We start from the raw sequence: 26088 nt of genomic DNA on the forward strand, positions 1-26088 counted from the left end.
CGCCGGGCCCAGGCGCAGCCGCGCATTGCCGGGGCTCGGTACCTGCTCTCCACCGGGCGGGCTGGAAGCACTGATCCTCTGGGCGGGGGAAAGGGCCAATTCCCCGTTACGCCGTCGAGGAGAGCGGTCTGCGCTGCCCAGCTGGGCGTGGGCTGCGGGTCGGTGCTGGACCTCGCAGCGCTCTGCCCTCCCTGCGTGCCGAGGCCAGGCGAGGCCTGCACCCGGAGCCCCTGAACAGGCCACCTGCGAAACCTGAGCTTCGCCTTTTCAGATTGAGGAAGGCAACGAGCAGCCTTTGGGTCTGAAATTAATCTCCGGGAAGCTGTGGGAACAGATGGTGTTTCCGAGTGCTACGTGCTAGCTTTTAGCTTCAGAAAGACAAATATTGAACGCTCCCTGATAAACATGCTGTTGGAGAGGGGCTAACAGAGACGCTCCTTCACTTCCCCTTCAAAACAAATTATGTTGGTCCTGATGCAGCTCCCAGTGTAGTGTGTTGTCTGGCACCACAACACTGAGGGGATTGTGTTAGCCTAGCACCTATTTTGCAGTACCCACAAATGAAGCAGATTTGAAAAGTACATAGAAGTAGGCTGGCAGCGCGTCTCACCGGTCAACAGCGAGTTGAAAAGGTAACACAATTTTAGTACCTGCATGAATCCTTGTGGCTGAAGATTGGTGTGAAATACATCCTTCAGAGAGAAACAGCAGAAAGGATGGAAGTATCTTTTGCCAAAATGATGAAACATCCTCAGCATAAGAACTTCACAGAATCTTACTTTAAAAAAAAAAAAGTTTTATCCAGGAATTAATATTCACCCCAGCAGGGTAACACTGCAGTAGCCTAACACCCAACTCACAAGACACCATTTGCATTTGCCATCAAGCTGCTCAGTCTGCACAAAGGAACTTCAGAGTTCAAGATGTTTTCTCTATTTGGCCTCGGGGTTTTCTCTCTGTTCCAGGTGCTTGGCAAGCTTGGGACCTGAGCCCTAGCAGACTGACAGCCCACTTGCTGGGCTGCAAAGGGCATTATCTCCCTCTCTTTCTCATGCACGGATCTGTCTTCCTACTGCTGATGTGGCACAAAGCCTGGAGCCAGCCTATTTGTGTCAAAGCCCTCAGTGATTTTAAAGAGGTATTCATAAGAAAAACAGCAACATATCTCACAAAAGCCTCCCCAAGAAGTTATCTAATCCATCCCTGCCTAAGACAGATATTGTAGGCACACCCCAAAAAAAGGGTGCTGGAAGATTTCACGCTCCCCCAAGCGGTCTATTCTAGCTGTCTTCCAGACAGATCTTTTCCAGGCTTAATCAACAGCTTCCCTGCTGTAGCTTATGTCCCATATTAACAAGCCTGTCCTAATCATGATAGCATCATTCCTCCTCATTGAAATCTTTCATATGTTTGAATAGTCCCTGCCACCTTTCCCCCAGTCCTTCTTTCCCTGGAGAAAAAAAAATAAATTAAAATCCTATTTTTTTCCTTGTCCTTCTGTAAAGTAGCATTTTCTAGGTATTTATCATGCTGCTGCCCCCTGGCCCTTTCAGGTGTCAATGTCTTCCTTGAGTTAAAGTGCCCAAAGCTGAAGTACCATATTCTGGCAGAGGCCTTTTCATAATTAGCACCACAATCCCTCTGAACTACTCTCCTGGACCAATTTTAAAACTGTACATAATATACTAAGTGTTTAGAAACAAAGCTCAAGCAAAAGCAAATACTGAGCATTTGAGCAGGCAATTTCACATGTACCAAAGTAATTTTCAAATGGTTAGTTAGGTTAAAAAAAGGCAGCTTGCCACATAAAATTCAGTAGCTGTAAGCACAGGCCAGCAAGAGACCTTCAGGAATGTTGTTTCTCCAAGGAACCGAGAACCAGTTAGGAAAGCACTCAAGCAATAAATCAGTTCTACGATAATTTGGCAGATGTATCAGAGCAGCCAGTTTTATTGGGAGCAATAATATCTACAGAAACTGGTATTATTTTTAAGATATTAGTAAAATTTTATCACCAAACAGCAAAACTTGGTGGTCAGGTAATGTATAAATCTCTTTTAGTTATTGCAACAGGGCGAGTGCTGTTCTCCGTAAGGCTCTGATAACGCGAGCAACAGTAACTCAGGCACTCGGAGGAAATCTCGTTAGCTGCTGTGAAGTCCACTCCTGGTGTAAGCGCTGGGGGGGTTGTGTCAGCTGCAGCGAGTCAATAAAGAGCACACACAGGATTGTACAGGAAGGCTAGACACAACATGTCAGTTTTTTATTAACCAAAAGTGAAGCGGAACCCCAGAGTGGTTTAACTTGTTAAAACCATATACTTATATGGCAAGTCTTTTTCTTTCATGTTGAACGCTATAGTGCAAGAACCAAACTTCGCAGCTGTTCATCCTTTGAGAATCAAGTAATAAATGTAAAATGAATTAAAAATTAGGGTCCCTCAATGAATCAGTTAAAAAACCCCATTTAACTCAAAAGAACAGACTGATTTTAAGAACCGTCTTATGAAATTCTCCCAAGCAAAAGACCTTTAAAAGCACTTGGAGCCTTGAGGTAGCAACTTTATGCAGAATTTAATTCCCCTCCTGCCCCACAGAGCAGAGGGAAATCAGTAGCGCATTATTAGCTCCAGCCAGCTAAGCGGAGTGGAGTGTTCTCCTATGAGGTTAGTGACTTTCTCTTGCATCTTGGAACAGCAGTGTAGTGCTGCAGACCATCAGGAGGAAATCCACAAGGAAGGCCTCTTGAAATAAAATATATGGTTTGAAAAAAGTGAAAAAAACCAGCAATAACCATAACCACAAAAATTATCTGGAGTGAAAAAAAACCCAAAGTGTTTGTATTTTGGCAAGACTAGTTTACAAATACATGTCAAGAACAAGAGTCCACTTTCAGCCAATGGAACAGAAAGAATGGAAGTGACATTCAAAGGGGTTTCGGTTTTTCCCTCTGTGCAAAATTGCACTTTGTTTTTAAAGTTTCGTTTTAAAGTTTTGAGTTTTGCACTTTTGTTTCTAAAAAGAGAGCACTTTTGCCCTTTTTTGTTCTTTCACATTGTGAAACCTGTGCTGTGACATTAAACAGAAATACCATATGCCAGGATATTTGACCACCGAAAGCTCCTCTCACTGACTTCACAACAATCACAAGCAGGGAATCAAAAACAAGAGACTTTTTTTCCCCTCTGAGTCTCAAAGACACTATCCTCTCCACCCACTTTGCTGCTGAGTTCTTTTAATAAAAAACTAGATATCCCTCTGCTGCCAATTTCAGAGACTCCACGGCAGATTTACTGAACACTGAGCAGTAACAACAAAAAAAATCTAGGCTTGTTCTCCACAACAATTGCGATGAACAGTCATAGTGGAAAGGAATGAGCCTAGATACAGGGATGGGGGCAGATCTTTACAAACAGGTGCCTCACTTTGCTCCCTGGTCTTGGCATTGCCACTGACATGCCTTCCAACTTTGCTCACTGTTGGTGCTCTAACCAGATACCTGGCAATGTCAGGTATCTTACTACAAGCTTCTCTCCCTGTCTTCATGTTCCCAAAATTGTACAGAACAGGTTGGTTAAACCAGACCAAACTAATCAGGCACATTGCAAATTACAGCTTTTAAATGGACAAGCCTTCTTACAGGCTCACGGTCTTCCAGCTCAAGGTCAAGTTGCCTCTTTACACCACAGAGTGATGTCACATGGATCCTGGATGCAGGATGGCACTGTGCAGTATGCCCTTGCTTCGGGGTGTCTAGAGAAAGGTAAAACTTCAAAACCTCTTGCTCACATGTGATCCCAGTCTTTTGACTTGTCATTCTCATCCTTTCCTTTGACTTTTAGAAGCGATCAAATCTTCCCTTCTAGGCAGAATTACCTTAAGAATCTAACACCAGCCTTGCCTGTTTTTTTGGTTAAGCTTCAGAACAACTGCCAATGTTTGCATATGCTGAGGTATACAATCCTGTCCTTCAGAGAACCAGAGGCTGTAAGAACCGGAATCCTTCTATAAGGCAGCCCAACCTGCCAGGCTTCTCTGGGTAAAAGAGGATATTCTGCCCGAGAGCAACAAAAGCCAGCTGATGATTACTCACAGCAAGTTTTTCTTTAGCTCACATGACAGTTTAGGCAGCACAGAAACTCCTACTGTTTCGGAGACCAGTTTACGTCTAGTTCACAGGAGCTAGCTTCAAGAAGATTCTTGTCTTGGTATCTTAAAAGTATCTTAAAGTTTTATCTGTTGTCAATGCAATGACCTGATGAGTGTTTTTTTTCATTTTTTTCTTGGTTTTTATTTGTTGGCTTGGTTTTGTTTGGGTTTTTTTATTGTTGTGGGTTTGTTTTGTTTTGTTCTAATTCTGCAATCAAAAGAATTATTTTATCTTTGGTGTTAAACCTTGGAAGCATGAATGAAGTACCTGCTGCATCTTTGGCTGTAATTTACCACAAAAAAACAGCCCAGTAAAGCAAGGGAAATTCACTGTTCTAAAATACATGCAGTTAGAACGGCCACTAGACATCACAACCAGGACTTTAATAATATGGAAACACCTAGTTCAGTGGTGTCCATTACAAATCATTTGCATTTTATAAAAATATTACTCCAATTACAGTAACTGGACAACAGCCATTCAAACTTATCAAGTTTCCATCTTACTCGTATTGCAGGAACTGGGAGGAGCTCATCCATTCAGGGAAAACAATTGTCCAGAAATCAGCTTAGAGTTGCAGCTATGCATCTCGTGTCTTAGAGAAATGCCCACTGTGATAACTAGAAGCAGGAATTCAACATTAATATCCTTCTATCCTTGCTCACGTGGCCATGAATAAAAAGAGCGGGTTCTCTTACACTAGCATCCACAATTAAAATTTTATAACCCCATAAAACACCAGTAAGTTTTGCATGAGCTGCAGAAGAATGCAAATTGAAATGGTCACTAGATTTATTACCTACAAATTCAATGTCTTAATATAAATATTCTGTTTGTACACCATAAAAATGTCCTTCTTATGGTCTGATTCTTTAGATAATACTCTGATAAAATCTCAGCAGTATGCCAATTAAGGTCATTAAAGCTATAGAAATAGAATCTACCTAATAAATGCTGCAAATTTAACAGGTATTTTAGGTAAACATCATTAGCTTAGTTATCACCTAAACCAAAAAGACTCCTTAAACACACCAACTGCTAGTTAGCAAAGACATTTGCTTTTACAAAGTCAAATGTTGCCAACTTTTGAAAAGTTTAGCAAATCAACGTGGTATTTGGAAGCATCCAAGTGTCTAATGAAGTTAAAATACTGTGAAATGTTACGCCTGGGGGAGCTCCTGTAAACAAGTACAGGAGTAGTCTTCATTTAAATTACAAAACATTCACCTCCTTAAAAAGCTTTAAAACTGACCCAGTCAACTGACAGCGCCCTGGGAAATCTAGCAGTATAAAGGATCTCTGTAAGCAAGAGAAGGTCATATATTGTGATCTCACCACAATAAAACGTACTCAGTGTCAGGAACAAGGAGCAAATTTGGGGAGATGACAATTATGACACCTTCAGGCCATTTGATCTGAACCACTGCACTTTTTTTGGGCAGCATAGAGTAAAACAATTTTCTTTGCTGCTCAGAAAACACTTAAAATATAGCAATGCTTCATTCTCTGCACGTTGTTGCTAAGCAGACTCTCCCATGTCCCCAGCTCAGTTTACTTGGTTTAAGGAGCTATAGTCCCTGCCGCTTCCAGCAGGTGGAAGAAAACTTCAGTGCCACCTTATTAATTAGCTCCATTGATATTTAGCTTCAAACCCAGATGGTACAATTAAAAGCAAATTTGACATTGTGTAAGGAAAGCATCAGATGAAGGTAGTAAGAAGCCTGTAAAGGCTCAGATTCCACAGGTTGCCTCGGCAGAACAGGCAACGTCCCACTACACAATCTGATCTGAATTTATCCCAACAGTAACACCAGAAGGAAGGAGGCTTCTGTATCTTGCACACTTTGGGTTTCGTATCAGGCACTTGAACTGTTGGACAGATGCCATTCTGAACCAAGTAAGTGAACATAGGGTTAGAATCATCTTTAATCTAGGTCTAATAATGAAGTATCAGCAGCAAAGTGGAGGCAGGGAGTGAGCAGTTCATCTGTGCTGAGACTTGTTTATGGTTTCTAAAATGCCCAAGAAGACAGCAGCAGTAACTGTTCCGTAGTGTCCGTTTTCCTTGTGAGTTGTGTTGCTGATAGGAGGCTTTTCTGTGTCTTGAACTAAGAAGGCATTGAGGTACCCTGTGCCTAATTCCCTGGATCCAACAGGTCCATGCTAGAGCCAAACATTGCCACCAGCTGCTCCTCATAATGTGTTATATTCCTCTTCATAATGTCCATGCAGGGTCCAAGCAACCTCTCAAATGCTTGCACATCCATGACTGCAAAGGAACAGAAGTGAAAACAAGATCGTTCGTCAAGAAGGACACCACAGGCCAATCTATTTTTTGAACTCACAACACAGACCTCCAAATCCAACCCGTTCAGGTTTGAGGCTTCAATAGAAGCCACAGAAACAGACATCATATTTCTGATTTCCCTCTGTACTGTTTTTTGGAAAAACAAGATTAATGAAATACACGCCTGACCTCAGGGGTATATACAGAAGCCAAATACACACCAAACTGTCATGAAAAGACCACCTGAAAAACTGTGTGTGACAAACAAGCTATAGACAAGAAGCTGACACTACTTACCCCTTCAAAGAGTACAGGCCACACAAGCAGAAAAACCAGAATCTGCTGGTGCTTCTCAAACTTCAGCGTGGAGATCTGCTCCAGCCCATGCTCCTAGCTGCTCATGTCTGACCGCCAGCTACCGAAAGGCTGTTAGGTTTTGAATAGCTGCTCACTTGGGCATGGTCCACAAAACAAGCAAAGATCAGGAAAGTGTAAACAGAAACACAGAACATCCGCTTACCTAAACATTTGACCTCCCCAACAGCATAGGCAGAGGCTGCTCTGGGTTTGTTGGTAACAAGTGCAAGCTCTCCAAAATACTGCCCTCTGTGACACCGGGCAATCTCCACTTCTTGGTTAGCTTCTTTACTCGTCATAGTCTGTTAAAGAGTACATTTCAATTATTTGCATACAGTTCTGTCTTTGCACGAGGCTGCAGTTAATCCCAGATATCTTACAGATGTGCAACAGCTCATTGGTTTAGGGCTTGTAAACTAGCAAGTCCCAAGTCATGCTCTATACTGATAGAATACCTTAACAGTATGTTCAGTTAGAAGTTTGATAAGAAAAGTGTATGCCAGCCCACAAGTTTTGAGACTGGCAGATATTTACTGCTACAGCTTTGGAACTGCTATTACGTTGGCCTAACACACATTTTATCATGCACAACATGTTGTTCCCTAAGGCTGCTTCAGACTGTACAGAGATCCGTTCAAATGCCAATGTCTAGTGTGTCACTGGAGGAGATAACAGACCCCAGGTTTTGTAAGTTGCAGTTTTTTATAAGCCTAGAAGAAAAGTTTCGTCTCCACTCTTAAGGCCAGGGAGAGTTAGTTTGCAAAGGAGCAGATACAAGCAAAAGACTTTCCAATTTTACTGAAGTGACTTCTGGCCAGTTCAGAACAGGTATGGGGATTTACAGCCTACATCATATGAGTGATGATGATAAATATCATCAAATAATATCTTAAAATAAGTCAGGGTAGGCTTTTTTATACCTAAGGCCTAATCACCCAGTTTGAACTCACCTTGCTTTTAATCAAGATTTTTACTTCACCAGATTCTACAATGTAAAAACAATCTGCTTTATCGCCCTGTGAAGAGAAAAAGGTAAAACAAATTATTTTTTAGTTTACGGTAAAAGTATGTATAAATGGTATTAAAGAATTCGCTCTGAACTAGGCCTTGTGCAGAAATCTGCTAGAATTGACAAACACTCAAATTTTTAACATTAAAAGGTGACTGGTTAGGTAATATACTAGAGGAAGCCACGGGGAAGGAACTACTAGCATACATCATTCATTGAGAGGGCAGGTGGAAAGTAAAAGGCAAAGGAGATTGACGATATACAGCAAAATCACTTAACTGCAAATCTCCTGATTCTGATGGAAGCATCCAATAGTTAGTGAAACTAAGCAGGGCCTAGAATTCCCAGAAGCAAGTTTTAATAAAACACTGAATTAGTGACTGCGTTTCTAGATGGAAAGAAGTAGGAAGTTCTTCAGTAGGAAGAAGGATCCATTGAACTAAGTATGAGTTCAGTCAATCCAGGGTAAAATAGTGGGAGATCAGCAGAACCCAGAATAGCTGCACTTGAGGAATATGAACATACAAAATAAGAGGTGGCCAGTTTACAGAAAACCGAGTCCACAACACAAGCCATCTACCTGAGGAATGACACAAGGGCTGTGTAAAGGCAGTGAGAATGGTAAGGAATAAAGCACTCAATAGCATCACGCCGTGAAAGGAAAATAAGTCACATAGGGCAAGTGGGAGAAAATAAAAATTGACAGCCATTTTATATCAAGTTCTAAAAAGGTACCACAAGGTATTGTTGAATAACTGAGTGTGAAATAAAAAATTTTGGTTTAGTCAAATTCAGCTGTTTCTATGAAAAAGTCACTGTGAGGGTGACCAAGCACTGAAACAGGTTGCCCAGGGAGGTTCTGAAGTCTCCATCCTTTGGGATATTCAAAAGCTGTCTGGGCACAGTCCTGGGCAACTGGCTCTAGGCTGCCCTGGTTGAGCAGGGGTTTGACAAGATGACTTCCAGAGGGCCCTTCCAACCTCAACCATTCTGTGATGGAGAGCTTCACCAGGACTTAATTGTTTGAAAGTTTTAGCTGCAACAGAGAGGACTTTCCCTCTCTGTACCAACACCTGCGGGCTTGGTGTAGGACCAGAAGTCAGAGGGGAGAGCCAGCACATGCCTCCCACTATGAATCAGAAGCAAAGGGACTAAAGGCTTCATGGAGACAGAGGCTGGGTAAGGAACTGATACGGGATGTGATGGAAAGTATGGAGAGAGATGATTACAACTTGAGTATGAAACGGCCTGGAAGAAGATGATGCAAGATTTAAAACTGGATTTACAGAAGAAATTAGGCTCTCAGCTAAGTTTCCTGGGGATGGCCATAAACCATCCAGCACAAAGCTTTTCATTCATTGTTGACAGCTATCACAACATGAACTAATACACTCAGCACACTTCTGAAAAAGTACTGAGAGAGTCCTTATTTTTTTTAAAAGAATGAAAACAAACTGAGTGGGAGACATCCTTGACACCAGCAGGCACCAACAATTTTAAGTGCTTTTAAGCATACTGTCCTTAACAGAAGGGTCAAATTCCAGAAAGATCATTAAAATGTAAAGATATCGACGAGAGAAAAGGGGTTCATGGTATTGATGCAACTGCTGTAATCTAAGAGCTATCACATCTTTTACAAGCATAAAATTTCATAATCTTTAGCAGTGTATTACCATCACCCAGCCCTATCCAGACTATTAATCCTCCCTTTAAGGGTAATTACATCCTTGCCCTTAATTCAGTTATTACAAAAGATTAAAACCAACTGCACAATTGGATCACTGATTGCATGGGTTCCCTGTTTTGAGAATTATTTATAAACTTTGATTTTGCTGAGAGTTACGTTTTCTCAGGGTCTTAAGCAACAAGATTTAACTTACAAAATTGAGGGTATTTTTGGAGAGAAGTGATTTGGCAGTATTTGGTTATCAGCAAACTAAGGTTTCCTGCATTCAGAGTTATCTGACATTCAAGACAATTAAAATTAATTATTCAAGACCTTATCAAGGAGTCATACTCTGTTTGTAAAACAAGACAACAGTTGTGATCAAAAGCTTGCAATTTTAGGTAAGCCAAGGCCTTTCTTGCATTAACTTCTACTACTAGAGCACTTTTGCAACAAAGCAACCCTAAACTAAACTTGATGCAAAATTCCAGTGTTTCATCAGTAACAATGTTCCAAAAAATTAATTTGTGTCACAGCCAAAAAAAAATCCCACAGCTTTAGCTTGAGTTTGTCCATCTTCATGTTCCACCACTCTGGCCTTGATCTATTACAGCAGACAAAACATACAGCAACAACGAAAGGCTGTGGAGCTAGGCTACTCCACCATAGAAATATTCTTCTTAAGAGCATCAGGAAAAAAGAGTAGTTTTAATTAACCTGAGAGTTACTTTGAATAGTTAACTGAGTTGGGTCCAACTAGTAAAATATTCCCAATTATTTAATTTAATTTCACCCAAATCATACTCCTGTTGAATTGTTTGGGTTTGTTGTTTAGTCAGACCTAGGAATTAGAGATGCCTTTACTACGTAGTGTGACTCCTGGTTTAATCTGGTCATAGGGGCCTATGAAAAGTCTAGCTGGGGGCTTTAATGGAAAATTGCATAGACAGACATTAAATTTCAGCTTCTTAAGGCATACTCCTCTTGAAATCTTGCAAAGACCATTTATAAAAACCCAAACAGATCAGAGAAGAAAAACCCAGAAGCTAAAGTAGTAGAATAAATTTGTAGCAAAAGACGTACTGGCCGTTCCCCAGACATTCAAGAAGTGGTTAAATAAATTGGAAGTATTAAAAAGAATAAATGATGCCAAGTTGGTCCAAGTAATAGGATTCTGTAAGTCAATTCCAAACAGGAAAGAAGAAGCAGAGAAAGGAGAGTGATAAAAGGACATTTAGACTTCAAGTACCTGAGAAATTATACGTTCCCCATCTTGATACACTTTCTCCCCTATAACATCCACTATCTTCATTCGCTCTGATGCCTAGAACAAAGAGGAACATTAAACATAATAATCTATTACAGTACACCTCTGGTAAACATTGTAGCCCTGAAATGAAGAGGCATTCACTAGACACACAAAGACGCAGTATCTGGGTACTGAAAAATACAGCACCTACAGTGACATTGTCGTCCTGCACCACAGCTTTCAGGACTACCATAATCAATAGGGAACGAAAATTGTCTAGCGTCCAATTCATGTACTTTTCTTACCCCCAAAGTCAACACATTACTGATTTGGCTGGTTTAGACCAAAGAAAAAAAAAATCACTTCCTCTAAGATTCAGTTATTTGAAGAAAACACTCAGAAAAATGTCATAAGCGTTCTAAGAACAAACGTCAATGATGAACACATTTTCAAAATATTTTAATCACCATATACTTGAATATGGGGAGGAGGGGGCGAAGGAGTTGTGTCAGAGAACTCATTCCTAGAGTAGAGAGAGGAAGGGGATATGAAAAGGATAGTGGCTCCAAACTGTAAGCAAGCACTGCAACAGGATGCCCAGCAGCAAGGGCAAGAGGTACTAATCCAACATGCAACAACACATGCTGAAGTCTTCATAAACAGCAAGGGAGAAAGAACAGTAAGATTTATCTCCAATGTGCCCCACAAAACAATTCTATTGGTTCACAGCAGTGTAAAAAACATTAAGAAGAAAATTCTGTTAAAATGAGTATCTCAATAGATGATTCAGTTGTAATCCATTCCACAAATGCACCTCCATCTAGTCCCTGTCTGAGAAACTGAATTCTGATCCACACATGATTCAACGGCAGTGTGTCATGCAAAAAGACATCCATTGCTAATGAGTTATTTTTCTATAACTTTAAACATTTATGAGTCATTTTTGTGCTCAAAAAAGTCGCATTGATGGAACTAGTTTAAGCCAGTCACTGAGGGAGAAGGTGTTGTGCAATTTACCTATTCCACAGCTACCAGTATATGTCCAAATTAATATATATTAGAGGTTAATCACACCTAATGATACTTTGCAATTTTGTAACCTTCTCGCAAAGGGATTAAAAGCTCTTCTCAAACACTAAAGGTTGATGCTGAAAAATAGTCTTATGATGAGAAAACAAAGCAAAGCTACATTATGGTGTAAGGCAAAGACAGACACATATTCATTTCAAAGCAGTTTGGTATGGCTCCAAAAGCCCTCTGAAGATACAGCCTGAATCAATAGCTTAGAAGTGACAATTTACACATCATTCCTGAAGTCATGTACCACACACATCAACATGACATCTGCCTGCTCTGCCTGGTCATTTTGTTCCCAGCAAGCAGCACTTCCCTTTAGCCTATTAGTAGTTTACTTCCTGAATATTGGTTAAGGTTAAAGCAAGACCTACTACAGCCCACATATTTGTCTGGGATATAAAATCATTCATGGCTGATAAAGGCCAAATATCCCAGTGATTGTATCACTCCTGTAATATCACACCCTCAAAGGGGACCACAGCCCTGAGTTCTAATTTTCATTTTAATACCTGTTCTCTGACATATTTATAGGTGGTTTTTCTTTTGTGATTTTTTTTAAAATCTTTACAGACAAAGATAAAAATCAGCAAATTGCTTACTGTGAACAAAGGATATGAAAAAAAAAAAGCATCCAACTTCAACAATGCAAATCAAGTTGTACAGTAAACGTGATACCAAAGCGGCTCTCAAAATTTTGTTCTAAGCAAAAATGACACAGATTTCTGATAGAGCAGAAACACCGACTGCGGAGCTAATGCTAATGAAAGACTTTGATGCAGATGTCTGTGAGAAGCTTTACCTCCAAGGACTTAAGAAGGGGCACAGACTCAATAAATAATTCATACGTCTTCCTCTTCTTTGCATTGTTTTTCAATATAATTCTTCTGAATGTCACTCGATCCTGCAAGAAACAGCACAGAGAAATACATTATTCCTCTTGACTAAAATGCTCCCTGTTTAAAGAACTGACAAACACGAGCAAGTATTTGCAACAAGCACTGGGTCTGAGAAGCCAGCTGTTAAAATGATACCACATCCATCACAAAGGTGATCATAACAGCTCTTGTGAGAGTACTTGTTGCAATACCAAATGGAAAAACAAGGAACTGTTAGACTGGGTCCTTCCCAGATAAGCATTGAAGAATTCCATTTTTAGTCCATCTTGTACTGTTTTTCAGGGTTGAGTTTTGGAGTTTTGTTTGGCTCTTCGTTAATGTATCTTTCATGCTTCCACAATACAATGAAGAAGTTATGCCCTTCTTGCTGAAGCCATTGGAAATTGGAATTTCTAACACTTATTTGTTAAGGCAACTTCAGGATTGAGTCTGAACTGGATTCTTTTCTACTTGAGTCCCAGATTTCAAAAGTAAGCTGGAGATTTGATACTGGTCTCAAATAGATGAGGAACAGAGTATCAAACACCAACAGGCTTGATTCACTCCTCCACCTTCTAGGATCCGAGAGGCAGCTTTTTGCGATGACTATTTCCTAATCGCCAGCTGTCCACGTGTACCATAAGCACCTTCCTGATGGAAAAACTGTTTGGTTTGTTTTTGAAGTCCAAATATTGGACAAAATTCCCACTCATCCCCCTGCCGCCCCTCCTGCTCTGGTATTTTCCCCAGGCAGCAGCTGGTAATGTGCAGGCTCTGTGGCCACTGGGCGGCACTATGTGCCTGAGCGAAGGCAAGCTCGCCCAGCTAACACAGCTCCTGCCTCAGTACCTGCAAAGGCAGACATATTTGAGAGTTTATTGTCAGAGATCTTAACAAAATGCTTTTTATTTCCATACAGAAAAGGCAGGGCTCAACTACTGGCAAACACCGATGAGAAAGGCCACAAGAGAGCTGTAACTGAACAGCATGCCCAGGCTAAGGGGAAGGGCATTTGGCCACCAGGTATTTTTGTTAGTGTTTGCATTACAATAATGCCCCCGGGTTCCTGTTTGGATCAGCACTAAATTATGAACATAGTGAGAGTTGCAGAGTTTACCTTACATAACATGAGGCCATAAGTGTAAAAATCAAAACCAAAAAGTCAGAGGAAAGGAGCAGAAATTTGGCTAGGAAAATGGTAGGGAAAAAAAAAATCCTTTAAGTTTACATATACCACAATTAGCAGAAACGTCTGAAGTTCTGAGAGCCATTCCTCTGGCTCTCATTTTCTGAAAATATCAACTGATACCTTAGCAGAGACACTTTGAGGTGAAGGGGTATTTTCAAGTAGAGAACAGTTTTATGGGATGCAGCCTCCAAATACTTGTAACTTGAAACAATGACTGATACAGGTGACACTAGCGGAATATGAAAGTTGAAGGAGGTGAAAGATGAAGGGAAGAATACTATTACTGTTATCCGGAGGAGAACAAAAGATGATAAATCATAAGAAACTGTTTCATTTTTATTTTTTTAAAGAAATTCTTCAGTGGCAGAAGTCTCTTCAAAATGTACGTGCTTGGAGAAGCAGAAAGGTGCAGAAATGGTCAGGGAAATTGCAAAAGCATAAAAAATTCATAATTCATTTGTTTGAGAGTATCAGTGAGGGAGGAGAAGCAGCAGTATTTGAACAAAAAAGGCAGAGCTGTGGAGCAAGTGTGTGTGATCTTGAGGTTTTCCCCAGGCATGTTCAGTAGCAAAGGCTGAGGACATTTCTCTGCTCCAGAAGAGGCCCACGTTTGGTAACTGCTTTGTGCCTGAGCCTTCCAGGCTTTTGTTGGCCTAAGTCTGCAATGCAGCAGGAGTAATCCACATTTCCTAAACAGCAAATAACCCATGAGCTTTACCAATGACTTCTGCAGACTAATAAAAATATGTTTAAATTACATCAGGCACAAAATAGTACAATAAAGCATGGCAATGACAGAATAACTGAAGAAATAACTGAAGTTTTAGGCAGGAAAATGCAGCCTTAGTTAATAAAATATCCACAGGACAGATAACTAGCAAGAGGTCCCCCTTCAACTACACCTTGCTACTTAAGCAAACGCAATCACAGAAAAAAACACCCCAAAATTAACCCAATTTGTGCAGTTCTTTTCAAAGGCAAACCAGAACAAAGAATCATCTTCTCATTTTCTTCCTTTTATGAATTAACTCAGTTTGTAGGTAGCTGCTTTGTTTTGTCTTGTTCAATAAATTAGATTCTGACATTACTCCCTGGTTGATTTACCAAAATCTTTTCTTTCAGCTAACAAAGAGGAGGGAAGTCAGAAGTCAGATCTCTCAGCAAGCGCTGAAATTGCATAAGCACGCTGCGTGGAGCAGCTTATCAGCCCTATAATCAAGGTCACAACACAACATGGTCAACCTCCAGCGATAGCTGCTGAGGAGCCTGGCGCACACACAAAGCGTACACTTCTGGCTTCAAAGGCTTTGTTGATCGCACAATCTTCTTATTATGTGAGCCCTCACAGATGAGTAAGAGAGCACTGTGAAAATAACCCTGTCCAAACAGTACAGACAAAAGAACTAAAAAAGGAAACTAATGTCTACAGCTTCACATTGAACACTGCTGGGCTACAGACAAAGCAACACCATCATTTAGGTTGGTATCTCATAGGTCATGCTGACCTGAGAACCTCTTCCAGGGTAACACAAAGGGACCAGAAACATCATGACAGTTTACTTTGAAGGAAAACAAAGCTTTGGGCAGTTTTCCTAGCTCTTCAAATTACTGACATCCTCAAGAAGATATTTAACATCTTCCCATTCCCCTTACAGCAGATAAAATGGCAGGAAGGCGAGTTGAAAATAAAGAACGTCATTTAGATATTGTTTCACCCTCCCATAGAATACATGCGTTAATGCCTCCGCTGTCCTCTGCAGGATGAAAACAAAACCAGGGTTTTTTCCTTAACAAAAGCCACAATTACAGCAAATGCAAAATAATAAAGGGCAGATAAAACTTGTAATAGAGTTTTTACAGACAAGTTATTCTAGAAAGGTGGCCAAAAAATTTACACAATGGATCTCTTATGCGAGGAGGTGAGATAACAGATCATGATAAAATATCTATTAGCACAAGGAGCCATACCAGAGAAGCACTGAACATGGAGAATTAGTGTTTGAAATATTATGGATATGAGAGAAACTTCCTTTTCTTACCAGTCCCCAAAGGGCTCCTTCTGTCATGGCAACAATGGTGGCAGCTCTAGGAGTGTTGTACATCAATGCCAGTTCCCCAAAACTGCCGTGATTATCATAGCGGCCCACACAGCGTGACTGGTTGTCTTTTGCTACAACAATATCATACAATCCCCTGGAAAACAATGGAATAGACTCTTTATTAGACAACATTCCAGTACAAATCATAAAAACAGCTTTTTGCTGTTACACAAATAGTTCTCTTATTGCTGGGTGAGGTGGAACATGCTTTACTGAGCCCTCCAATTGCTTGATACTAAGCTGCTTCTACCTACACTATTTTCACAATAATTCTCTCTTAATAAAGCATTTAACTCCTGATAGATCTGGGCAGGATCTACTTGGTTTCCTCTGCATAGTATTTTGACATTGCTATTGTAAGTGTTCTGGCCAGGGTGACAGGTAGTTTCATCATCTTTAACAGTATTTGTCTTCTCACAGCATGCGTGTTATCTGGTGAGGTCTCTTCAAAGTGACCTGGATCCATCTCTACCCGTTTTCTCAGTGGCAGCATTGCCGCAGTGCCTTTGGGATACACTCAATCCAGCTGCTCGCCTGCTCCTGTGGTTTTGCCTCAACTCCAGCTTAAGGGTATGTCTATATCATAACCCCAAAATGCAACTTTAGCTTGTATCTGCATATGACCATGCTACGTTCAAACTATTCAGCTCTTGTACAGACAACAGTGATGCCGTAGAAGCACGATGATCACAGAAAGGGCCGTTCTTTACATACCTAAGACACTGAGCAAGTCTTGCCAGTGCAAACTGACCAGTCTTCTTATGAGCAGCACATAATGATCCTCAAGCTGGAGGATTTAAAGCTAGTTCAGGAATGTTACACATGCCGCCTCTTTATACTGTAGCACAGAGATCTTGGGAGGCAACCATTTCTCACCTGGTATTTGTCTAATAGCTCTCTTACAACCAAAACCTTTATTGCTCAGTTCAACTTCACACCATGCTGCAACTCCGAGCATGCTGACAGTTGAACCAACCAATTTTATTACCGTTTTCATGGGGGTGTGGCTACTGAAGAATGCAGGAACACATGCAATGTTCAAACTTGAAGAGCATCTGTTTGACTCTCACAAAGCTCTGTGTGCTGAAGTGACAATGTAGGATGCACAAGCTTAGGAAGGATGGGTAAGTAACTTCCAGCAGTTTTGCAGAACATTACAGGTTCCACTCTAGTCACCCTGGCTTCAAATTAAAGCGGCTGGGCAAAAAGGGTTTTAGTTCCTTTGGGGTTTTCTTTTTGTTGTTGGTTTGTTTTTTGGTTTGGTTTTTTTGGTGGGTTTTTTTTTTATAGCTCACTTCTAGAAACAGAAAGGTCTCTTAAAACTGCTAACATCTAGCCAGGATCTCTGAACAGATCAACAGGAAAGTATTCAAGTACCAGAAGCCTTCTTGCACTTTGTTCATAGGGAGCTATAACCTGTTTAAATTAGAAAGGCCTCCTCACCCTGTTCTCCAAGAGGCACACTTCCTACATCAAAGTGAGGAAGCTTTGCACAATGACTTGAGGGTCTACTGTATCAAAGCCTTTCAGACCCAGAGAAAAGTTAGGCTGTTGGAGCCAAGATTGGCCAGGTCCAGACATGTCAGAAGATGCAAGACATTTAGTGTCTCTGTCACCCAGGAAGCTAAAGAAGGAAGCTGGGCGCATGAAGACTGCATAACATCCTTACTAGACACTTCTTACACTCTACCACTTACTCACACCAAGAAGACAGGGGAAAAAAAACCAACAGCATGCTAACAGTAAACTAAATAAGGATTAGTGTTGATGGAAACTTTCATTAATTCTTGTAATGTCCAATTTTTATTTAATGATTCTCTGAGAGGCACCACAGGCAACAATCTTCAGAGGGTTTTTTGATCTAAAGAGCCACCTGTGAGCACCTTAAGCAAACACAACAACTTCTTCCCATCCCTCAGCCTGCAAGTCACTTCCTAGTGCCATTTATTTCCAAATAACCACAGCCACGTAACCTTCAGCCAAGCATTCAGCTGTCTGTGGCCCAAGGACTAAATTGGTGAGGCACCACCGGGTGACCTTGGCTCAGCTTTATTGAGAAAACTGTTGCTGAGCTGTGAGACAGTCCATGAGCTAAAGCCCTGCAAGATAAGAATAACAAAAACACAGACCAAAGTGTAATCATTGAGATGGTAATGGTTAGGAGCTCAAGGACTCAAAAGAAAAATACTGACATGAAAAAAACAGAAAAACCCAAGGAAAAAAAAAAAAAAGCAGAAAAGCAGAAGAGGGCAACTCAGCAAGATTGTGAATCAGCCTGTTCCAAGAGGCAACAGAGGCCAGTGCTGCCCCTCCTGACTGATGACTGCTCAATCATCAGAGACTCATCAGGTGCCTCCACAGCAGTGATGAGCATACTAATGTTCAGCCATGCAACACATTTGTCCTAGCTCTCCCTTCCATGCAGTAAGCGCTAAATAGCTGCTGCATCCTCAAGTTCAACCTGTCCCCAAGAAAAAAAAAAAAAAAGCAGAAAAGCAGAAGAGGGCAACTCAGCAAGATTGTGAATCAGCCTGTTCCAAGAGGCAACAGAGGCCAGTGCTGCCCCTCCTGACTGATGACTGCTCAATCATCAGAGACTCATCAGGTGCCTCCACAGCAGTGATGAGCATACTAATGTTCAGCCATGCAACACATTTGTCCTAGCTCTCCCTTCCATGCAGTAAGCGCTAAATAGCTGCTGCATCCTCAAGTTCAACCTGTCCTGCCTGCTGTCCCTCTACGCATGGTAGAAGACGCTCAGACAAACGCGATCTGTTGAGGAAGTACCACAACCAGAGGAGTTTAGAAAAAAAAAAAAAAAGGCCTGTGCCAGAAATCCTATTTTTCTATGCAGACAAGAAGCTAAATCTGCAACATAAAGTCACTGTTCATTCAGACAGGAAGAAACTAATCTCCAGGGATATTTAGGCATTAATGACTTATCTTAGAGTAACAAGACATGCCTACTGATGCCTTGAAAGAGCCAGAGTCCTCTGAATTCGCGCTTGCAGGCAAGTAGAAATATTGTAGCTTTCCATAAGCACCAGCATTCTGCTACTCTTTTGCATGAAAAAAATGAGGGGGTGGGAGGTGGAGGAGGACTGGAAAGGGAGAGAGGGAGACAGAAAATTCGTAACTGTAGAATTCTTTCTAATAACTGAATAGCCAAGATAAGAGTTGCAGCTGAGTTGGTGTTTACAGCAAAGGCTGGTATGCTCTACTGCTAGACACCACCAAGTTTAAAACAAAACAAAAACTTAAAATCCTGAAGTCTCCCAACCCAACGATCTCTTGATGGAAAAAAACATTGTGGAATAGCATTACATCTGTAGAACAGAGACTATAAAAACATTTACCAGTATATCAAAGATAAAGTTCCATTTCACTTCTTTATTTTAGGTTAAAACTCATAGCAGGAAAGGCTTTTTAGTAACCAACAGGTTAAGAGTATTACACAGAAACAAATTAAAATAGGCAGATGGTATCTAACATTTCTGAGAGGCTCCCAAACTGAGTTTAAGTGTCCTCAAGATTAGGAGCCACTGCTCTGCATACATCTCATCTTTGCAGAGCTGCTGGCTCTGGCTCCCCTGAGTTCTGATCTGCAGTACCTTACTCTTACCTGGGACAGCCTGATCTCCCCAGTGAACATGGCTGTCTAGCCAAAGGCATGGGATTGGGCTGAGGCAGAGCGGCTGAGGGAGATAACAGAGTTCAGAAATGAATCACTGGTTTAGGCTAATGGGATGGTATGGTAGAGGACAGGGGAATGGGCATATGGTCAGAATATATTTGAGGTAGCCTTATGTTCTGTAATTCCACTAATGAGAAAGGGGAATGTCCTTAAAATGAACAAGTATCATGTAAAATGAACAATTTCTAATCTAGAAATCCTTTTGCAAATTCCTTAGACACAGCATAAATGACAATTCAAAAGGCAACACGTTGTCTTGAAGAACTGCTTTGAAAGCATTTAATACAATATTAATGGTGCCATTATTTCAGTGATAAGGAAGATAACTGCGTCAGAAAAAGTTTGCTAAAATCGTGTTCCAATAGACATTTATAATTCAGTCAGTAATATTCTGTTTAATATTACAGTTTTACAGGAGAAAATAAATGTGTCCTTATTTTTTCTTCAAATACAGTGATTAAAAGCAACATTAGCCAGAATTTCTTCCAAAAGGGTAAAAGATACTAAAAATGTGCATACACACACATATCTATTATATGCCTGCTGCACATTCATATGATCCACAAAATTATCACATGAATTTACTCGATGCAGGAATTGCAAAATGGCACCTTAAACTTTACAAATATAAATCACATGACCAACAGAAGCAAAGTAACCACAAGTCTCTCTGAAGTCAGGGATCAAAACTAATTGGACAAAGTCCAGGTTGTTCCATGGTACCCACTACCATGCATTTTTACTTCCTGTATTCTCCTTCTCCAAAATAATCTCCCACCCCTTCCCTTACCATATAATTTCTTTTGGTGCTTTTCCCCCTCCTTTCTTCAGAAAAAAGTACATCCTGGTCTAGAGGCAACATGTAATATGCCTGGTTTTAAGCTATGCATATGCTGACGGGCACAAAAGCTAAAATGAACAAATCATAGGCAAGCTCATGCTGCAACCCTTCCCTCAGAGAAAGTGGTATTTGAGTTTTTACAGAGTCACACAGAATGCGTTAAAACCCAGCAAGTTTGAAACGTCCACCTCTGTCAAATTTGATTGCCCCTGGGCAAATGATCCAGAAATCAATGGGGGCCTAAAGGGGAAAATGGAAAGATCAAAGGAAGAGGTAATGACTGCAAAAAGTAAGTTTCCTTCAGAAACTGTTCTGCAGTAAGCATTCCCTGCCATTTTTAAGAAACTGAAAAGAAACATACTCTACATTTCAAAGGCATGGCTGCTTACCGCTCAATGACATAGAAGTTGTCTCCATCATCACCTTGGTCAATCACATGTTCCTGAGGTTTCACCTTCCTCTCAAACATGGCATCAAGGACCTGAGACAGCTGCTCCTATAAAATGAACAGAAGGGAGAAAAAAAATATAACTAAAAAACCTCTCAGAAGATACATCTTAGCATTATTGCTGGACAAGGGCGAGTTCAATTGACTTGATCTGGGTGGTGAAGTGCAACATGCACTGCATTATTTTTACTGTATGCAAAGACAAGTAATACTGATATTAAATGTTGATTTCCGCTAGTAAGTACCTCACTTGTTTCCAGCTTATTAATACAAGTTCGGCAATGCAGACAAACATAGATACTTCCATTACAGAAGAGCAGTTATTTCAAATTTATGTACGAATGGCTTAACTTATGCATACCATTTCAGTGCCAAAGCGCATGTGTACAGCAAGCTCTCACTTGGTATAATCTGACACAGCCTCATTGCACTGGATACATATTGATTTATGTCAACATAAGTACATATATTTTGTTGTATGTATGTAGGTCTAGAAACTGCACCACAATTTATTAGTAACTTATTTGTACTGTCATCATCCAAGAGACCCAGGCACGATCAGGACTGTACCAAACAAGACTCTATACAAACAAGAGTTATTTCCCTAGATAGTCTGTGTCTTAGAGAACCTGCAGTTCCAGCACAAGATGAGATCAGGTAGGTACAGATGGGGAGCACGTACAGAAAATAGGATAATGCTGGTCTGCACAGCAGACTCAAGCTAGGTTTCTCTGATGAGCCATGGCTAAATGTTTTGTAGGCAGCACAGCCAGGGAAGCTGCGAAAGCCAGGAGAGACGATGCCATATAAATGCCTTGCCTCCATTAACAACAGACTTTCATTCCATTTTCAATGACCAGATGTTCAAAGTTAAAGATGTAGATCACATCTGAGTTTCTAAAAATGTACTGTATGAACACACAAACTAGTCTTTATGCTGTTAGATACACTTGAAATATTTACTGCGCTCCTTAAGTGAGGAATAATCATTGCAGCATCTGTATGCACCACTATATTGAAAATACTGCCTATCTGTTTCACTGGAATCCTATTTTCTTGGGTTTAAAAACTCTCCTGGTATTTAATCTAAACAAACAATAATTGCATGAAAGCCATTTATTTTAACCATGTTTCATGGCATGCATTTAATCAACAATTGTCAGAAAACAAGCAATGCAGATTCTAAAAAGCCTTTTAAAAATACTGTAACTCAATGATGCTTTATTTGGAGGATAAACAGGCAAAGACTTGTAATTTTAAGTAAATAAACCACTGAGCTCTTCTGTCAATAAAAGGACAAACTTCACCAGATTTCTGAGCTGTAAAAAAACCCTCTTGGTTTGGGTACTGAGCATGCTCAGGGGCCTTGCTGGTAAGGATAAGTCATTGCTCTCACGCAGCACAAAATTCATTTGTAACTAGGATTCTACAAAAACATTTTTAAGACACCGTGGAGCCTACGCATGATACATCATACAGAGCTTTTAACAGGAGAGAAGTTATCTACTCCCCCAGCACTTTACACTGAACATAAATCAGGTTTATCACTGGGGATACTCAAAATCTCAGGGTTAAACCCTGTAGTGATCTGAATTGATTTTAGTCCAAAGTTCAACACGAACCTTGCTGGAAGTGATCCACTAGACACCAGCTCCCTTGTCTTTGATACCAAGTATTACAGCAACTAGTCGTGCAAATGAAGACATTTAAAAGACTGTTGAGTTACTGGGCCTAAACTCAGCACAGTTCAGCTAAATGCAAGCAGTGGAAAAGGGGTGAATTTGGCCAGGACATCTGAGTCACACAATCATATTTAATCCTAAAGAGGTTTTATGCAGTTTTGGTTTTGTTGCTTGTATTTAACAGTTTTACATGACACTCTTTAGAGGTTAAGAAGCAAAAGAACATATTTTCAGCCTTAATTTGAAAGTGTTCCTCACAATTATTAAATGACAATATAAATTACGCAAAAGCAGAAGCCATGCATTCTGCCTTTCAGTGGGTATTCTACAGCCAACCTTCCAAACCAGTCACATTATACAGAGGGAGTTAAAAAGAAATTATTGGGAGGAGGGGTGAAAGGATGCAAGTTCCATACTTCCTTTATACCCATTACTAGGAAAGCTCTCCCCTCTCTGCCAAGTGCCCTTCATCATACTATAATCAATGTATGGACTGCAGTCATCTTTTTCAGCCATGTGCTATCTTAAAGTCTGAGTCTTTAACAGTTGCAGTTAATATAATTTACATTGCTTCCCTTCTCAGCTGCTTAGAAAGCTTTTCCCAGGAAGCAGTATTTTTCCAAGTCCACTTTCTCAGCTCAAATTTGTTTCTCAAAGTCATCTTTGAATATAAACTCGTTATTAATTTTTACTTCTGGGTGACTTTGCTGGAAGCTGAAAGATTGGCCTACTCAGTTCAAATGGTGATCACATTTTGTACATATCCCTTGAGCTGCTGAATGTTCTTAAATATGTTTCATTTTTTTCTGTACATAATCAGGTTACTTGCAAAAGGAACCTTTAAAATGTCTTAAGTAAATAAGCTTAATGACAACAGGCATCCCAGAACAGTGAAAGGCCAGTCTTGGAAAGGACAGCTTTCAAGGAAACTTTTTGACAGAATGTCAATTCCTAAGCCTGCTGCAATCAACAATTATTTTGAGAATGCAGTTCAATGACTTCTGGGTTTTGTACAGCAACCAAGAACTGGGAGAACTTTCTGGCTTTCAAGGAAAGCTGAGCAGCGTTTCTGAAAACAGAAGCTATCGCATCCATCCTTTCATATCTCAGGCAAAGCTCAATGATTCAAACCAGGAAGCTGCAGGGACCATCACTGGTGTTACAGCTTTCATTCTTCCCCAACCTGAAGTAGAGATGTCAGTTCTGCTTTCATGGAAACATCAGACCAGAGAGGAGATGCATTTATTCTATGGCCTCTCAGAGGTTCAATTAGAGGAACTCCAAAGGTCTGTTCCTGAACTATCCTATGATCGTCACAAAAAAAATTCATACCAATTAAGATTACTAAATGTGAGCAATGAAGACACTGATCCTCAAAACTCAATACTGAGGCAACGAGTAATTAATAACCACCTTCAGCAATAAAAATTAGACAAGTAAGAATAGGAACAACCAAAAAAAACATTACTTTACATTAATTTACAGAATATTTACTGACACACTGACATTTAAGAAAAAGGTGCAGCAACCTGAAACCATGCAAATGTGGATAGTGTTCAGTATCACAATTGTGTAAGTAATTTCCTTTTTAAATTGCCCATAAAATTATGAACTGTTTCCTAGGGAAAAGGAAATCAGGTGCAATGGTACCCAGCAGCAAATACTGAAAGATAAGCAGAATAATTAAAAAAAAACAGCAAACTTTTTCTCCTAACAGAAAAAAAAAAAATTAGTTTGCCAGGACAGGGATCTGATAAACATGGTAACTGACAATCTGACGTGTTTGTTTATATTGTTCATTGATTGCTGATCTCCAAACACACCTCAATCCAGTCTGCACATAATTAATAATTCATAAACGATCACAATGCAAACAAGTGTCTGAACCATAAGATCACGCCATTACCTGTACCTACAAACTATCAACTCCAGTAAAGATTTCCTTAAAATGATATTACCTGATCTAGGTTTTTGAAGAGCAGGATATCTTTACATGCTTCCTGCAGTCTGCATCGCTGTTCATCAGTTTTTGGATGCACTACCTTTAAAACAAAGTAAAACAAAACTGTCACGACAACAAAGAAAGATGATTACAGACTGCACTTTCACTTCAGAGTGAAAAAGCAGAACACAATTTAACAGTGTCAAAGTATACAGTTCTTCTTTGTTGTCTGCATAAACAGTATTTATATACAAATACACAATGGAAGGCAGAACGAAAGAGGCGTAAGAAATATACTATGCTGACAATTAACACACGCAAAATAACAGTCAAGACAGACAAGAAAGAAGAGAATGCCTTTTCCTTTCCCTTCCCTTCTAACCCAGCCACAGACACAGTCAAGCCTTGAGCATTTGGAACAGGGGAAGAAGTTAGCAGTTTTCTTTCTAAACTCTGGCTGTCTTAGTCCAAATACACTTATTGCTGGCATACAGGTAGTTTATAAGATTTATGATATATATGTATCTCAGCCCATCTAATAACAGAAGTTACCTAAGAAGTAGTTATTCTGTTTGGGTTTTTTTTTTTCCAACAAAATTGCTTAAGTAGAAGCTTTGCTGTTTGAGAGGGGTTTTTTGTTACTTCTTTCCAATTATAAACATCTCATCAGGTTAAAGGAAGCAACACTCACAGTGTTATAAAAATGTTTATACATGTGCTTGTTGGGGGCTAATTATGAAAACATATATAGAAATATTAATTATCCCACATTCACCACATTAACTGTATTTCTGGAATATCAAGGATTCCAAAAAACAATTACATTAGTAGGCATTTCTAAAAATTCACTGTCCAAAGTTGAGCAGATCTCAGATCCTTGTTTTAAAAGAAAACTGAATATTGAATCAGCAGCCAGGAAAATTAAGACTTTTGATGGAATAAACATATCTAGGTTTACAAACATTTGGATGATCAGACATATTCATAGTCTTTTTCTTTTTATAGCATCTTATTTACGAAGTATCTTCTTTTTTAAAAGAAATTAAATTAGACTTAGGTTTTCATTGCAGAAGTGCAAGCATCCTTGAGATGGAACCTGGAAAAGGAACACCAGACATCCAGAGAGAAAACATTGACCCTCACCAGCCAGGCTACACGATTTGCTCGCATAAAAGCATCTCTAAAGAAATACAATTACAGTATCTGGACTTGCAATTCCTAGAAATTTCCAACTTTCAAAACCAATAGAATAACAGGTGTTCACAGTCTCAAGTTATTTCCACAAAGTATTTCTCCTACCCAGGCAGATCTGCTTTGACAAGAAAGGCAGTAAAAAGCATGTGAGGAATTTTGAGCACCCATGAAGAAACAGCTGTGGTAAAGCTTAACTAATTCTTCACAACAGCACTGATGCTGTAGGAATTGCCTCAACAAGCCTTTAACATAATTAAGAAAGGAAAATATCCAAAATTTTAAAGATGATAGACTTAAGCACAGCTCTCGACTCCTTTGAAGTAAAATTAT

At 40.0% G+C, this 26088-nt stretch overlaps 1 protein-coding gene across 1 annotated transcript in view; it reads right to left on the reverse strand.

Annotated features, from left to right (window-relative positions):
* Nucleotides 1–1657: 1657 nt before the first annotated feature.
* Nucleotides 1658–26088, reverse strand: part of PRKAR2A (protein kinase cAMP-dependent type II regulatory subunit alpha) — an 81004-nt gene continuing 56573 nt past the window's right edge. Inside the window, exons 6-13 of the mRNA XM_035903805.1 lie at nt 24581–24664; nt 20882–20988; nt 15898–16051; nt 12594–12695; nt 10718–10792; nt 7744–7809; nt 6957–7095; nt 1658–6418 (exon numbers count right to left, since the gene is read on the reverse strand). Coding sequence (XP_035759698.1) covers nt 6285–6418; nt 6957–7095; nt 7744–7809; nt 10718–10792; nt 12594–12695; nt 15898–16051; nt 20882–20988; nt 24581–24664 — 861 coding nt within the window. The 3' untranslated portion in view covers nt 1658–6284. The remainder of the gene's footprint in view (nt 6419–6956; nt 7096–7743; nt 7810–10717; nt 10793–12593; nt 12696–15897; nt 16052–20881; nt 20989–24580; nt 24665–26088) is intronic.

This window comes from Egretta garzetta, unplaced genomic scaffold, assembly GCF_000687185.1.
Source record: "Egretta garzetta isolate BGI_Z169 unplaced genomic scaffold, ASM68718v1 scaffold91, whole genome shotgun sequence".
NCBI lineage: Eukaryota > Metazoa > Chordata > Aves > Pelecaniformes > Ardeidae > Egretta > Egretta garzetta.